We start from the raw sequence: 16,719 nt of genomic DNA on the forward strand, positions 1-16,719 counted from the left end.
CTACTACATGTCGGGACAGCTGGTGTTATAAAAGGCTACTGCAATGCCAAAGGAGCATGTGTCCACGAACGCAGCACGCAGGTCGCATCGCGTGAAAAACGGCACAATATCATGCTAATACACATGGTGATGATGATTAGGATGATATATTTTCACCTCTTTTGAACCGGGCAGGTGAGAGACAGCCACCTATCATGCTTGATTTATTCAGGTATGATATACATATTTTTGTGGAAGACACGGGGAAGGCGGGATATTGAAGTTCAAGGCGATGAGAAAAACGAGAACAAGGTGAAAGGGGGAGCCAACGTTTCCCCAAGTGTTCTGGTCACTTGTCGCCTCAAAAAAGAGAAGTCTACTTGTCGAAACGTTGGCTCTCGCTTTTACATTAGCGTTATGCCCATCGCAAGTTTTCATTAATGTATAGTTCAGGCCTGTGAGTCTTTTCTTCCCCAACACAACCCAACCACTTCTTCGTGAATCCCCCATAGTGGGCTGGAGCCTGGCGATAGCTGCGAAGGTGTCCGGCGGTGGCAGTGGCGGCCAACATCGCCCACCAAAACGGCTATTGCAATGAGCCCATAACAGCTTACGCTGTAGAACTTTACAGATTAACCTATTTTTGTTTACGTATAACTGACAATACATGCAAAGATCGTTCGAAAAGCTCCACAAAGAACATTAAAAAACTAACAAACCATGTTTAACGCCAGGACTGCAGTTTATTCTACCTCACTAGCAAATACACGGCAGAGCTGACGTTGTTGGATACGTATATATACATTTTCGTGCAGCAATACCGCAATATGGACATAAAAAAGGCCATGTAATCTATAAACAAATAAATGAATGCAGGACGTCTAAAATATTGTAGAACACATACACGCTCACCTAGGGATAGTTCAATTACAAGTGATGGCTTTCTAATATAAAGAGTTTCATGAAGAAGCATGCCGCCCCACAGTAGTGACTATTACACAAAACACTCAATGCCACAGTTCTTAAGTCTTGTTCGTTATCGCAACTCCGTTTTCCTTCTTAGCAAAGTCGTCTATTTTTTTCGTTATAGTTTCCCCTTGGACTAGAAGTCATTTGCAGCTTTCAGCTTCTCCTGCACATGTTACCCTGGTTGTAATTAAATATTGGTATCGTAACGTCTACAGAGAGGGTGCAAATTTAGCCACCGTTAGTAGGAAACCGCAAGGCAGTAGCAGTTAAATGGTTTAAGAGCAGGGAGCACATCTCGCTGTATATTCGCCCCCTGATTTTCCGCAAGTGCATTTTACGCTGGCCGGCAACGAAGCATAGAGGGGAACGCGCGGAGTGATAAATTTTTGGGACCGTACTTCTTGTGTAGCTTCGAAAGTGTTGCGCCTGATGTATTAAACAGAGTATATATACGCTGGTAAGTTTCTCTGGGGGGGGGACGCTATGGGAGTACATAGTACATAGTACATGTACTCCCATAAGTACATAGTGCAACCTAGGGACAAAATACCTACCTCCAAAAGCGTGTTATGTGACTACTTGGGTGGCAACGGAGGTTGCTTTGTAATTTCATTTGTTCTTTAGAATAAATCGGCTGCAAGGTACGTGTGCCAAGCGGTATTCATGATGGAACATTTAGAACTAATTGTCTGCTAAGAATATGTCACTATTCTAGCTCTCAATTTGCTATTTTTGTTCATCCCGTGGCCTAGTAGGCTGGAATCTTCCCTTCTGAAATTGTTGAAAAATTTTTCACCCGTTGCTAAGGGGTATCGGACGTAGGGTACTGCCGCACATACTTTCCAGCAACTACACCAGGGGTAAATGCAGTTCTGTATATACCGCAAACAAAAGCTTAAAAGGTGCACTATGAATAAACTATTTATATAATTTATTTTGTCTTATTTACTTCTGCACAACTAATAAGCTATTTACGAAGTAGAACGCAATGCAAATGTGCCTGCATTGGATTACCTATGAGGCTCCAGACGCGTAGTAGAGATTTTGACATTGCCCAAGGGCAGCTAGCTATGGTGTTCTGGCTATTAAAAGAAGCTATATTATCATTTTTTTTAACATGGTACTCCTGTTTAGTGATCCAAATGTATATTATCACAATATAGCAGCTTTTAGAATCGTGGTGGCGAAAGCCATCAACGTTCTTTACAAGCATGTGTTTAAAATTTTTGTCGACATTCCTACTTTCTTTTCTGTTACAGGAGAAAAAAATGTAATACTGACTCTTATTCATTACGACCCAAAAGGAAAATGTGGGGTATTTACTTACTTGGACCATTTTGGTAAGTGGGCAGCGGGCTAGCAGATGCGGTAGCAATGCATGGAACAGCGGCAATGATTTTCAGCGTGATGGCGTTAAGCGTCCTTTGTCGCAAAAAACCCGGTATCGGCGTCCAGCGCCGAGCGTCTTGTGAGTCAAAAATGATTCCTAACCATGTACGACCAACCACGCAGTCCCTCCGCGCAGAGGAGAGGCGTTATTGAACTAATTGGATTTTTCAAAGTAATATGCGTCAGAAAAATCGCAAACTACGACTAACACGCAACCTACAGACAGATTGCGTCGGATTATAAATCGAATATACGAGAAAAATCTAATTATGTTGCGCGGAAACTCAAACACAAGCCCATCCTCCAGGGTTCCTACCATTCATAAGCGGCGCGCCCGGTTCATTGCAACACCATCCAGATGGCGCTCGCCTCCGCGCATCCGTGGCGCCATGAGCTGCTGCCTCCTTGCTCCCCAAAACAATTCAGACCCCTTCCTTCAATTGCTTTTCACGTGATCCGAGAGTCCCTCCACATTGTCGGGAGACACACACTTCTCCACGAATTGTCTACTTCGACCAATCTGCCAAGCTGACATGATTTATAGCGGTCAATGTTTAAGCAATCAGGCATGGTCACGAAAACACCACGCAAACAACAAAATTGGCCATGACAAATGAATCACCCCTCCCCTACTCCCCCCACCCTCTCCTCCTTATGGATACTATAGCCGAGCGTGAAACGACCACGCGACAAGTACGCAGAGAGACTGTGAGGTTCTATTGGTGCCGGGTAATAGCACATGTCCGAGGCGCTATTTTGCCCATTCCCGCGCAAGGGCTTCAGCTGCCCGGGCCACACGCTTTTGTGTTATCACGTTTCGACGCACACCTCTGCCCGGTTCCTATGCATCAAGGAAGACCCAACAGTCTCAAAAAGAAAAAGGGGACCGCGGCATACTTCCTTCGCGACACCTCCGCTCTACGAAAAACAATGTTCCGCTCGTTTTTGCAAAGCAGTTCGAACGTCAAAAGAAAGGAGCCTTCATAATATGATTATGTGCGGCGTTCATTAAAAAAATGAAGTAGCGGTAAGGAAGAAAGGGGGAAAATAAAATTAAAGAAATATAAGAAGCGCGTTTAAACAAAACAGAAAAAAACCAGCTATCGAGAAACACAAACAAATTAAACAAACGTTCATTCACTAGTGCTGTAATAAACATCAATGCTGTATCGTAAGCTGCAAAACTTCTAGGCCCGTACTGTCTTGCAGATGTTCTCCGGCCGAAGTAAAGTTCGGTCTCGTCCGAGTTGTTGGCTTGGCGCAATCGATCACGGCTTTCTCTTCCACACACACGATCACAAGAGGCAAGCGTCCGGTCAGCACGCGAACTGCACTTGCGCGCAGCACGACGAATATTACACATTACATTTTTTCTTACGGCATTCCTCAACAGACTCGTCTTCTGCGTCTCCATCGGAGCACTGACGGAGATGACAGGGTTTTAACCGTTCAACATTCACGCTGCTGCGTTTCTGCCGAGTTTCGTTTACTGGATTGGGATGATGCTGGAGTCGGTGGGCTACTCTCTTGTGGTCTTCGATTCCGCGTTGCGCGCCTTGGCCTTTATCTATCTGGAGTATCCGCGCATTCTTCGAGGCCACAAATGGGGCGACAGTGGCCGGCTTTCTGGGTGCAAGCTATTGATTCTGGTGAATCTTGCAGCCAGAGAAGGAGGGACGTACTTGCTAGCATCGGAGAACATCTTCAGCCAAAAATAACGGAGACGAACTTTCCTCCATGTGCGCTTGACGTCGACATGGTCCGTCGTAGTGTCGGCGTGACAGTGCCTTAAAACCTCCGACTTTAAACTCTTTTGTACAACGAGTGCCGTGCGATCTTCATGAAAGCCTTTCTCTCTTCTGTGCAAAGCACCATTGACTTACCGGAAGCTCCGTGCCGTTCTTTTCAGTTTTCCGACAGCGGTTACATTCGGCGGCTCTAAATGGTGCATAACTTCTATCAACCTTGCGTCTTCCCTCTGATTTTCTTAACCGTGCACGTGATCCAGCACGAGCAACGGTATGCCGCTTTCTTCGCTTGGTGGTGCGGAATCACGCCGAAGGGAGGAAACCCTGTCGGAGTTTCAGTGCTCGAAGCAAGAGCGCTGCCGTAACTTTGAGTCGGTCTCCTTTGCTCGCAACAGACAAAGCCAGGGACTGACTTTGCGACAGATTACAACATTCTCGGCCGGACGGTACTCCTACAATCAGGCTTCCTCGTTTACCGAGCGGGTAAAGCTGCTCTCCTCGACTATCACGTTGCCCCCTCGCGGCGCGTCCATCTTCTCCGAATCTCTGCGAGCACTCGGGAGCGATGTGGACGATGGGGTTGCACAGCTGGCATCGTGGTTGCCCGTCGTCGTCACCGGAACTTCTCGGTTAGTCAATGCTCTTGAGGACGTCGCACCCTTTCAGTATTCTTTAAGCGGCCTTATAACGAGGCTGTGGAGTCCCCGATCGAATTAGGTTCCTGCCGTAGTCCGTAGCTTCACACGGCCAAAGACGCTTTGCTGCAGCGCAGGTGGCGAAACATGTCGGAGACGGCAAGTGCCGAGACGTTTCGGAACCGCGGCAACAGGCTGGCAGAGAAATGGGTGTCGATCGGTTGTGTCTGGAACTCATCATCATCATCATCATCATCATCATAATCATCATCATGGTTAAGCCCATAGCAGGGCAAAGGCCTCTCCAATACTTCTCCAAATACCCCGGTCATGTACAAATTGTAGTCATGGCATCCCTGCAAACTTCTTGATCTCATCCGCCCACCTAACTTTCTGCCGCCCCCTGCAACGCTTCCCTTCTCTCGGAATCCAGTCCGTAGCCCTCAATGACCATCGGTTAACTTCCCTCCTCATTACATGTACTGCCCATGCCCATTTATTTTTCTTGATTTCAACTTAGATGTCATTAACTCGCGTTTGTTCCCTCCCCCAATCTGCTCTTTTCTTATCCCTTAACGTTACACCCATCATTCTTTCCATAGCTCGTTGCGTCGTCGTCAATTTAAGTAGAACCCTCCTCATAAGCCTCCAGGTGTCTGCCCCGTACGTGAGTACTGGTAAGACACAGCTGTTATACACTTTTCTCTTGAGGGATAGTGGCAACCTGCTATTCATGATCTGAGAATGCCTGCCAAACGCACCCCAGCCCATTTTTATACTTTTGATTATTTCAGTCGCATGATCTGGGTGCGCGGTCACTACCTGCCCTAAGTAGACGTATTCCCTTACACACTTGCGGTGCTTCGCTACCAATCGTAAACTACCGATCGTAAACTATCGTAACAGTCTCTTCCGAGACTGTTAAACATTACTTTAGTTTTCTGCAGGTTCATTTTTTGACCCACCCTTCTGCTTTGCCTCTCCAGGTCAGTGAGCATGCCTCTCAATTGGTCCCCTGAGTTACTAAGCAAGGCAATATCAGCAGCGCATGTCAAGTAACTAAGGTATTCTCCATTACACTCTTATCTCCAATTCTTCCCACTCCAGGTCTCTGAATACCTCCTGTAAACACGCTGTGAATAGCATTGGAGAGATCGTATCTCCCTGCCTGACGCCTTTGTTTATTGGGATTTTGTTGCTTTCTTTATGGAGGACTACGATGGCTGTGGAAGCGCTATAGATATCTTTCCGTATTTTTACACACGGCTCGTCTACACCCTGATTCCGTAATGCCTCCATGACTGCTGAGGTTTCGACTGAATCAAACGCTTTCTCGTAATCAATGAAAGCTATATAGAAGGGTTGGTTATATTCCACACATTTCTTTATCACCTGCTTGATAGTGTGAATATGGTCTATTGTTGAGTAGCCTTTACGGAATCCTGCCTGGTCCTTTGGTTGACAGAAGTCTTAGGTGTTCCTGATTCTATTTACGATTACCTTAGTAAGTAGCTTGTAGGAAACGGACAGTAAGCTGATCGGTCTATAATTTTTCAAGTATTTGGCGTCCCCTTTCTCATTGATTAGGATTATGTTAGCGTTCTTCCAGGATTCCAGTACGCTCGAGGTCATGAGGCATTGCGTATACAGGGTGGCCAGTTTTTCTAGAACAATCTGCCCACCATCCTTCAACAAATCTGCTGTAACGAGATCCTCCCCAGCTGCCTTCCCACTTTCTTTGCATCGCTCCCAAAGCTTTCTTTACTTCTTCCGCCGTTACTTGTGGGATGTCAAAGTCCTCTAGACTATCCTCTCTTCTTTTATCATCGTGGGTGCCACTGGTACGGTATAAATCTCAATACAACTCCTCAGTCTGGAACTCATGCTCCTTCAAAGCTGCCCGATTAAAGCGTTCCAAAATTCGGAGAAAGGCCTGCCTGATCGGCCGGCCCTTGCTGTCGTGAAGGCAGGAAAGGCGTGAGGGCAGTAAGGGCATCTGAAGTGGCGCCATTGAAAGCTGTCTCCTTGCTCCCTCGAAACGACTCGGACCCCTTCCTTAAATTCGTTTCCATAGCATAAAAAGGGCACGCGCACTGTCAAGAGGCACACGCTTGTCCACCAACAATCTACTCAGACCAATTAGGCAGGCCCTCATGGTCCAATAGAGGTCAGAGTTTAAGCGACCAAACACTGTTGTGAAACCGCCACTCACACAACGAAATTAACAATGACAATTGAGTCGACCCCCCTTGATGGACAGTACAGCCGAGCAGGCACTGACCGTAGGACACGTAGGCAAAAGGAGTGTCGGGTTCGCCTTCATCGGCTGGATGAGAGCAGATGCCCAAGGCGCAGTCGTGGTTAATGCCGCGCCGCTCATTTTCATGTTTCCACTTGTCGGACGCCGATGTCTCTCCAGTTCTGCCACATCGAGGATGGCCCAACTGTCACGAAAAGAAATAGGGGTCAGCGGTATACACACTTCGCGCCAAAACACGCGAATTAAAATAGGAGATCTGCTGCAGATAAAAAGTTTGGAGAATTTTCATGTGGATGATAATACACGGTAATAAGGAACAGTTGATGTAGGTATAAGAAATTGTTGTTAAAAGCAAAAGTGAACTAGAAAAGAGTGCGTGTACTTTTGTCTTCCACAATTCGACAGCGCTCATGCTGCTGCTGAAGAGCTGCCCTCCATACCCCCCTATGTTCTTGACCTGGGGAAGAATTTCGGTTTGCCGAGGAATTAATTACATTTGCTAAATTGAAATCGTGACGCAAGAGTGAGTAAACTTATCATAACGGGCATCCTAAAGCAAGCACCACTGATCTCTTGCCCAAGTTCATGCCAAGAATTGCAGTTGGAGCGGCCGTACTCTATGCTTTGGAATGAAACAATTTAAGGCCTTCAAACTCTGCCGCACATAATGCGTTTACAGTAATTGACTGGATGATGTTCCACGAGCGCAGAACTTAATAAAATGATTGCAGAATGGAGAACATTGAATGAAGTTTCTCATAAAGCGAACTCTTCTCGCCCCAGCTACCACTGAGAAAACTGCTAATTTGTTTAGCTGAAAAATGAAGTGAGCGAAATCCTTAATTGCTAACAACGACGATAAATGTATTTAACCTTCGGCCTTCTGTAGTTAAACAGGTAATCGTGGTTATCCGCAACACGCAAGCATTGGCGGGATTCCAAGCCATGGTGGCATCATTCCAACGGGACAATTTAGCAAAGAAACAAGAAAAGTGAAATATATTTATTGAAAGGTAGAGGTATTAGCAGGTACATATTTGACCACAGAACACTGCAGGGAATTGCACGGATGGCAAGAAATGCCCAGAAGTATGCTGACAGAAGAATAAAAAAAAATAATAAAGTGTGGGTTGTAACCGTTTGGGTAGATGTGACAGTACAGCGTGGCTTTGGGTTATGTGCTTGTCTTTTATAGTTGCCACGTTGTCGACTAGTGCTTGTTGAGTGACTTGTGAGATACAACGGGTGGGTAACAGTTAAAATGACAAACCTATTGAGTCAATATATAAGTACAAGTTCCCGAGTTTACGTTGTTTTGGTGGTCAAGAGCAGCGATTGCCAAATTCTCTTCTATGTTCAGGACCGTTGACTGAGGTTCTTTGGGTTTACCCGATATCCTGGTGTTTTAAATATGAACGCGCATTACTTAGATTCTGAAGCTTGTTAAGAATTCCAGGAAAACCAAGGTTGCGCCATTGTGCCCAAATACAGTAATCATAGCATTCTGTCCTACTGCTTTCAGTAATTAGGTGTAAAACCGGTTTAGGTAAGGTCGAAATTCAGAAGTGTAAATCCAGTGTTCTCAATAGAACAATCAACCAAAGGAAGACTATTAGCAGTTGCCTTCCGAAGAAGAATAGTAAATTTTTTTTTGCATACTGAAAGTGCATTTCTTTCTGTTTGTACAGGTACAAGGCACTTTGAATTACATGTGAGGAAAACCCAGCTAACAGACAAAAACGACGGGCGCTTTGAGTTTCACAACTGTTTCGGAAAGTTCAATGAAGCACGCGGCCAGAATGGCGCTGCGCAATACGACTATTGCTACTATCAATGCCTCAGAGGTAGATAGACGACGAGATGATAAAAAAATATGCAATTTCAATTGCCCAAATAAAGCCGGAACTGCCTATTCTGACGTAAAGCATGTTTATATTGCGGATATTTTTTATACCTCTAAGGAATTTCTTTTCTGGTATCACATTCCATACTGAAAGCTTGTTCTGCAGAAAGGAAGTATGCACGGTGCTTGTACACAAATTTTTGACTGACAATATTTATTATTGTGATTTGCAAAATGCAATATACATCGTTGGTTAACAAAACTCAATGGAGGCATAAAATTGATGTACTGGATTGAAAATCGCAAGAAATAGTTTTTCGGAAGTACTTGTTGCGGTTGTCTAGCCTGGCACAGTAACAATAAAGCATACTCACTTTATATTATAGTTATACTGTCGTAACAGTGACTTACCTTGAGTCCGTAACCACTGTGACGGAACTGCCGCCGTTGAAATGTGAACATTGTCGTCAATTCGAAATTGAGACTGGTGTATTTAATGAGATTGAATATGCGGCGCTATAAATGCTGCACTATTTATAACACCTGTGTGCACCAGCGATTGCTAAGGAATTAGAGCATAGGTATGTAAAACTGCCGGCCTGCAATTTAGGCAAGAAGCAAGATTCAACGATTCTAGTTGTCGCAAATAGTTTTTGTCTTTAAAGTTACCTTGCATCGTGAGCACAAGTTCGGCCAATGAACTGAGAGAATCTGTATTCATTCAACCGTGCCGTGTGTCTTCTTAGAAGAAACATCACTTGCTAAAAGAAATACATGCACTGGCCTAATATTCTTGAGCGACGAAAGGTATATAAAATCACAGAACATCTGTAGCTGCCACTGTATGAGCACGTAAATTGAAAATGAATGCTACGTTTTGCGCGAGGAAATTCTGATATGCTTATGAAGCGTGCACTAGTAGAGGACTGGCAGAATATTTCTGACCACGTGGGTTCGTTTAATGTTCGTCCAAAGGAGGACACACGGCATTGCATTTCGTCTCCATGGAAACACGGCTCCTAAAGCCGGCGTTATCAGCCTAACGTGCAGTGCAACGCAATCACCCTCGTGTTTAGCACCCCAACGCCAAAGCTAGTACAACACTACAACGTTATATGAACAGTTGCGATGCGTTGTAGGCTTCGGAAGTAGTGTCGACTTTTGTTTTATGGAACTACGAGCGGAAATTTGTACACGAATATAAAAACTGCCAAAAGAAATCTGCCCCTTTAAAAGCAAAACATCAGTACGGTTTGCACCATTTTGTAGAGCACCATGCTGAAAATAAAGAAAGCTATGTAACCAATTAGGTGAAGAAAGAATTCGCCCCGAGTATACAGTTTGCTAAATGTAAATAAGTCCCCCAGCCTCCCAACGCTTCCCAAAATTTCATTGCAGAAGGACTGCAGTCAACTTCAGGCCTAACTTGAGGTTTTCGTGATGAGGCCGATGCAAACGTAATCGCTAATCGAGTCCTTTTGTGCGTCGGATGATGGAACAATGATGCTGAACACGCGGTTCTGGGAAAGAGCTAGGGAACAGCGTGTTCCGCGTAACATTGATCACTTTCAGGCATGGGTCCCTGCTAATAACTTCCCTTTCTTCAATGTCCAAACCTGGAGAGGAGCCTTCCAAGAGGAAGCTTTAGCATTTTGCCAGCTCCAGTGCCTCCCATTGAAATATTTTTAAAGCACAAATATGTTTTTTTTTCTGAGTCCACATCAAAACCTTTCGGAATGAAATTTCGAGAGAAAAAAGCTTAATTCCATAAACTTTATGAAGAAAAATGTTGATTGATTGCGTCAAAAAATTGTCAAAAATCAGTTTCAAGAAAAAGAAAGAAAAAGAAAAGCATGTTAGTTTGACCAATCCGCAACTGTGCAATGAAGTTATATATAATAGTTGTGCAAGCTGCATCTGTAACGGCATCTCAAACGGACAGATTTTATGTCTGAAGTTACAGCTTATATGAAATCCTTAAAATGCTCACGAGTGTTTTTCAGATGCTGTCCTCTATAAATAATTATTTAGTTAAGAGTGGTGTACATTCCATTCAATTTCTCCGCTTTTGATGCATTATTAGTTGTTTATAGAGAATTATGATATCTCTTTTATGCCCGAGTTACGCTGCTGCGCAGCTTATGCACGCTTTGATTTAAAATATTTCAGTTTCTTTCTTGAAAACATTGTGACGAAAATTTTAAATCCGCTTTAGACAGTCACTAAGCTTTGTTGTTTCAGTTTAAATCCAACAATCTCATCAAAACTAGCGCAACGGTAGTTGAGAAAAACACATCTGCTTTTACGAAGTCCTGAGCTGAAGATTCCTGCTCAGCGCCCTCGCTTAATGAAGTTGAGTTCACAAGTGTCGCAGCCTGAAAAGAAGGGCTCAATTAAATCGCTTGCCTTGCTTTACGAACAAGGATCTTACAGAAACCACATCTCTGTTTCGCGGCGCCTAATAGGGTGCGTGCAGTACTTTAGTCGCGATCCAACTCAACCATAGCATTTCACTCAAACTGAATGCTGCACATCCAATCACCTATAACACTCGCCTAACTGTGACAATACTTAAAAACGAAGGCTACTTTGGCCGCATGTATGAGGAGGTATTTGAATGTCGTCGGTGAGATACAAATTCGCGCAGGAAAGCGAAACCTCGTAAGATATGGCACTGCCAAGCGAAGAGAAGGCGATTTCTGCACCCGAGCAATCAATTACAGGTTGGTGACGGAAGAGGAAGTCTCGACGTAAAATAATATCGTAGGAGCAGTGGGGAAGAATGGCGAACTCGACTATGTAGAGCACTCCTTGAATTTCAAGTATGACGGCACACGATGGCCACAAGACGGATGCGCTCTGTAGCCGTGCGGAGTAATAGCCTGAAAAAAGGCGTCGTGACTTTTCGTATGGAGCGGCATAGTTTTTCGGCAATTACAGATATGGCGGCACCTGTGTCAATGAGGGCAAGCACTGAGACACCTTCAACAGCGACGTCAATATGTGTTGTGAAAACTAAGCACTGCTTAGTTTTCCGTGTCCGCGGTAGAGGGATGGTGACGCATCGAGGAGAGTGAGCGACAATGGGGAGATGGAGAACGGCGGTCAGAATCTGGTCGAAGGCTTGAGTGGGGACGCTGTATAGCGCGGTCTGGAGCGTAACACAACGAATGGTCGTAAGCAGCGGTGCGTGGGTCATCACGTGGATGAAGTATATAGACGGTAGCTGCACAGGCGTGCAACGTGTCAGGGAAGACCACAGAAATAGCAGATGGGCCGATTGTCCGCTATGAGCCAGCAAAGAACTACTCGCTGGACTCGAGGTCTCGGTGGCGTGGAGGTGAAAACAGGGCTACGCATCGGAGGCGGCGCCCGGAACGTTGATGGTCGTGGTCGTGGGATGGCTTCGGTGTAAGTCAATAGGAGGCTGACCTGAGGCGCCCACTCCTGTCGAAGGACCTTGGGCACTTGTTCTTGTATAACATGTCGTAGGGTCGAGCTGAGGGACAAACTTGACTCCGCTGGGATGGAGATGAGGGAGAGCTGGCAAGTAACTCCTTCCCGCACGAAAGTCTTGATCTGCCAGAAGAAGGGGGCATCTTGAAAGGGTCAGGTTAAGTGAGACAACGATTCCTGATCTCGAACAGGGCAGTGGGTGGCGACGCGTTGTCGGCGGAGCTCGTCATAGCTTTGGCACAGCTAAATAACTTGGGCAACCGTGTAGAGGCTCTTGCAAATCAGCATCTGAAACGCGTCCTCGTCAATACCCTTCATTATAGGTCTGAGTTTATTGCCCTTGGTCATTGACGCATCGACCTGTTTACTCAGGTAGATGACATCTTCGATATAGCTGGTAAATGTCTCACCAGGTTGCGGAGAGCGCGACAGCAGGCGCTGTTTGGCACGAACGAGGGCGACTAAAGGCGTCGCTGAGCTGTATCTTGAATACAGTCCAGCTTGGGATATCGCTTTCGTGGTTCTGAAACAACAAGCGGTTACTTCCGGTGAGGTAAAAAGGGATGGTGGTTACTTTCATGATGTATTCCCATTTGTTGTTCACTCTGACGCATTCATAAGATCAGGGCCAGTCATCAACGTCATGGTCGTCAGTGCCGCTGAGGATGGGAGGGTCTCACTGATGGAGTGTGCCGGGGAATATGTTATACTGGGAAGTAGATGGTGGTGACCTCGTGGTGGTATCGGTGGTCATGATCGCAGGAACAGTCCGGCTACTCAATTCCAGGGTTGCAGGAGACCCATCAAACCTCTACCAATTATGACAAAGAAGTCTGACATGGATGTGGAGGACATGACTGACGCCACCCGCCGTGGTTGCTCAGTGGCTATGGTGTTGGGCTGCTGAGCACGAGGTCGCGGGATCGAATCCCGGCCACGGCGGCCGGATTTCGATGGGGGCGAAATGCGAAAACACCCGTGTGCTTAAATTTAGGTGCACGTTAAAGAACCCCAGGTGGTCAAAATTTCCGGAGTCCTCCACTACGGCGTGCCTCATAATCAGAAAGTGGTTTTGGCACGTAAAACCCCAAATATTATTATTACATGACTGACGCCGACTGGAAGTCGCGGAGCTATGTGCGGCGCACTTCTTCATATCAATTCTTCGTATAATAAACACAAGATGTCCCACATAACTTCAGCCAAAGTTTTAACATTGAAAGGGACTCCTGACGATAGTTGCACCGAATGCATAATGTTGGCACTAGCCTGGAGTTACTCAGGCTATTTATTTTTATTTTCCCCTTCACTACCGGATTAGGTATGGTTAATTGCACAACTTTTTATGTATTCGCTGCAGACCACAAGTCTAATACGCAAACTTGCGAGTTCCTTGAGAAAAAATTGTTTTCAACACAGCATTTCTCACGTGTATTTTTTCCGCGTTTCAATGAAAGCCCTCGCAAGGTTAAAAAATACCACGTGACGAGGTGCATGCGCGCTGTTATTATGGCGGTGGTGGTGGTAGAAACATTTTATTCAGGAAGTTAATAAGAGAGTGGCTTGCTGTGTGCCTGAGTGGCAGCCGCTATTCCGGGACGCCATTGGAGATGGCCGCTGCCTGGGCGCGCGCCACCAAGGAACGTTGAGCTTCCAAGGTAGAGCAGCCGAGCAGGTACTCCTCCCAAGCCTCTCTAGTAGGTATGGGGAAAGGGGATGAAAAGGAAAGTGGAGTGGCGGGGCACGAAGCCACAAAGTGAAAGGTATCGGCGAGGACCTGACAAGTCGGGCACGTGCCTGAGATTTCCGGCATGAAGTGCCGGCGACCACCGGACTAAGGAAAGTATTGGTCTGAAGGCGGCGTAGTAGTCGTTCGTCCGCTTTCGCCAAACCGCGTGCAGGGTTAGGGTAGAGTCGGCGCGATGTGCGATAATAATCCAGAATATCGCTGTAGCGTGTGAGGCTCGAGTTGCCAGGATCCGACACAGGACATGAAGGGGCAGCGGCCCGGAGGAAAGAAGCGCGGGAAGCGGCATTCGCGGCCTCGTTGCCGGGAAGACCTGTGTGGCCTGGGGTCCAGATTATGCTGATAGAGTGAGGGTTGAAACGCCAGGAGGCGGCCCGAAGGAGACTAGCCGCCAGCGGGGTGATGGAACCCTGGATGTATCGAGAACAGGCTGAGCGCGAATCTGTCAAGATAGTGTGAGTGGTGGGGTGGGAGGGGGCCAAAGCGATGGCAACCTCCTCTGAATGAGTTACAGTGTCGGCTCTGAACGAGAGGCCATCGACGTGGTGACCCTCGGTGATCACAGCGGCCGTGAAGTGACCTGAGGGGGAAGGGCCCGAGACGTCTACGTAGAATACGCCTGGGCGTTCGGAGTGGCGCGCATGGAGGGCAGCGGCACGCGCTTGCCTGCGACCGGGGTGTTGTTCGAGATTCATGTTGCGGGGGAGAGTGCTGCTGTCTAGCCTGCGATGGATGAACAAGTTTGACTGCAACGAGACTGTCCCGCGACAGGCCTTTATGCCTGGTGTAGGTATCTGGGCATGGGACTCTTATCGCATGACGTTATACATGCATGCTGGCGGCTGAGCGTTGGCGAAAAGATAGAGCGTCTATGGCTACGAAAAAGAAGAAAGAATGAAAGCAGCATTTCGATTTTGCTTGAATGAAGGTACGGGCGAAGCGTGTGTGAACGATGGAAGGCGATGACGGCTGCTACTATTTTGACTTTGTACACAAATGACCTTCTAGTAGATTTGGAATTGAACGATGAGGCTACAACTTTAAACTTAGGCTCGAATAAAAGTTGATAAATCAGAGGGCACAAACCTAACTAACTGTAAAAAAACCTTGGCTATATTCAATGAAAGTTACGGATGTCTTCAGATGATGTCTCTTTTCCCAGTCGCCCCGTTTGCTCTCCTTCTCACTTCTGGCCTGCTACCAACTTTGAGCAGCAGATATGGCTTACGCCAATGAGCAAAGAGTGCATATAGTTTTGGCTCTAGGTGCGCCAAGTGGACATAGAAGGCGCGCAATTAAGCTCTTTTAACGCTGGCCTGTAAGTGCGCGCCCGAGCACAATGACAATTGCGCGCGCATATGGAACACTGAGACAGACTAGGAATTTTAGGAAGAAACCTGCAATCCTGGAAGAGGACGTGGAGGCAGATATTCTGCCAAAGTTTTCTTCGGACCCACATGCAAATGTGCTTAGTGTGGGTGCTGAAGCCGTAGTCTCAAAGCCTTCACAATGGGGAGTACTCAAGAAGAGGCAACTTCATTCATACTACGTGAATCTGCACCAGATATTCGAGTCCCGCAATTTAAACCCCAATCGAAAGGACTTTGCAACTGGATTATAATCAAGACAGAAGAGGACCCAGGCTTTGTCAACAAAATACTGTCGACCGATGAAGCAACTTTCTCACGTAATGCCCAAGTGAACATCTACAACCCTCACTATTGAAGCAACGATAAGCCTCACTGGTTTTTGAAGACCAATACCAGTCGTTGGTTATTGTGCGGCGTTAAATTTACGGTGGCACTACCGTCATCCTTGATGGCGCGCTTAGGGAATTTCTTTGCGAAGTTTCATTGTCTAGGACCAAGGATATTTGGCATCAGCATGGTGGTGTTCCTACGCACGGCAGCAGGAATGCTTGCAAATGGGTGCACAAAGTATTCCCGCAGCTGTGCATTGGACTGCGGGAGTCCATTGCTGGACCGGCACGGTCGCCAGATTTAACTCTCTTCGATTTCTTTCTCAGGGGATACGTAAAGGATCAAGCATACCGGACACCAACCATAACATCAGAGAGCCTAAAAGATAAGTCAAGCCTGCTACTCCATTACTGATATGATCAAGAACGCCTAGGAAAATGTGCCTTTGCGATGCGAAATGTGCATTGCAGCAGATGGTGAATAAAAGGGCGCTTTTTGCATTGAAGGTCACTGCAGAATCATTCCTGCCCCGTAACGCTGCATCCTGACCCAACCCCATTACGCTAAGTCAGCAGGCTGCCAGCTCTTCCCTATTTCAGGGATGAAAACATGAGGCTATATTCTTGTCCCGTCCGGAGTGCATTTAATTTTTAAATCTGGCTCAAGCTATGTGGGACAACCTGTATTTTGTAGTGAAGAGGAAAGCCTGGTGCTGTAGCCACATCGCTAGTCGCTCGGGAGGTGCGAGGTCGAGATTGCCTGGGCTGCTCCAGTTGAGACGCTGCCAATGTTGCCTGCTGCTGTCTTGTGCAGTCATTTGTCGGCATTATATTTTGGCGGTGGTGCTGTGGTCTTGCATCCCCCACTCCCAGGAATGACGCAACCGAACTCTGCCGTCCGTCATGGATGACGATGCCAGCCAGACATCCCCACCAGTTTCACCAGCCATCGTATGTGCCGGTGCCATGTAGCAGCGGAATCCCTGACACCGAT

At 46.6% G+C, this 16,719-nt stretch overlaps 2 protein-coding genes across 4 annotated transcripts in view; one reads left to right on the forward strand and one right to left on the reverse strand.

Moving 5' to 3' along the window:
• LOC142584937 (uncharacterized) overlaps positions 1–9,123 on the forward strand; it is a 33,896-nt gene extending 24,773 nt beyond the window's left edge. Inside the window, exons 4-5 of the mRNA XM_075695299.1 lie at positions 2,208–2,288; positions 8,669–9,123. Of these exons, the coding sequence (XP_075551414.1) occupies positions 2,208–2,288; positions 8,669–8,832 (245 nt within the window). The 3' untranslated portion in view covers positions 8,833–9,123. The remainder of the gene's footprint in view (positions 1–2,207; positions 2,289–8,668) is intronic.
• LOC142584934 (solute carrier family 41 member 1-like) overlaps positions 1–16,719 on the reverse strand; it is a 268,847-nt gene that overhangs the window by 102,364 nt on the left and 149,764 nt on the right. For 2 of the 3 annotated variants that reach the window (XM_075695294.1, XM_075695293.1), the window contains exon 3: positions 7,002–7,164. In XM_075695294.1, the coding sequence (XP_075551409.1) occupies positions 7,002–7,164 (163 nt within the window). Of the gene's footprint in view, positions 1–7,001; positions 7,165–16,719 lie in introns of those variants that run through there. The other variant, XM_075695295.1, reaches the window with a different exon arrangement.

Source organism: Dermacentor variabilis, chromosome 6 (genome assembly GCF_050947875.1).
Source record: "Dermacentor variabilis isolate Ectoservices chromosome 6, ASM5094787v1, whole genome shotgun sequence".
In the NCBI taxonomy this organism is placed as follows: domain Eukaryota; kingdom Metazoa; phylum Arthropoda; class Arachnida; order Ixodida; family Ixodidae; genus Dermacentor; species Dermacentor variabilis.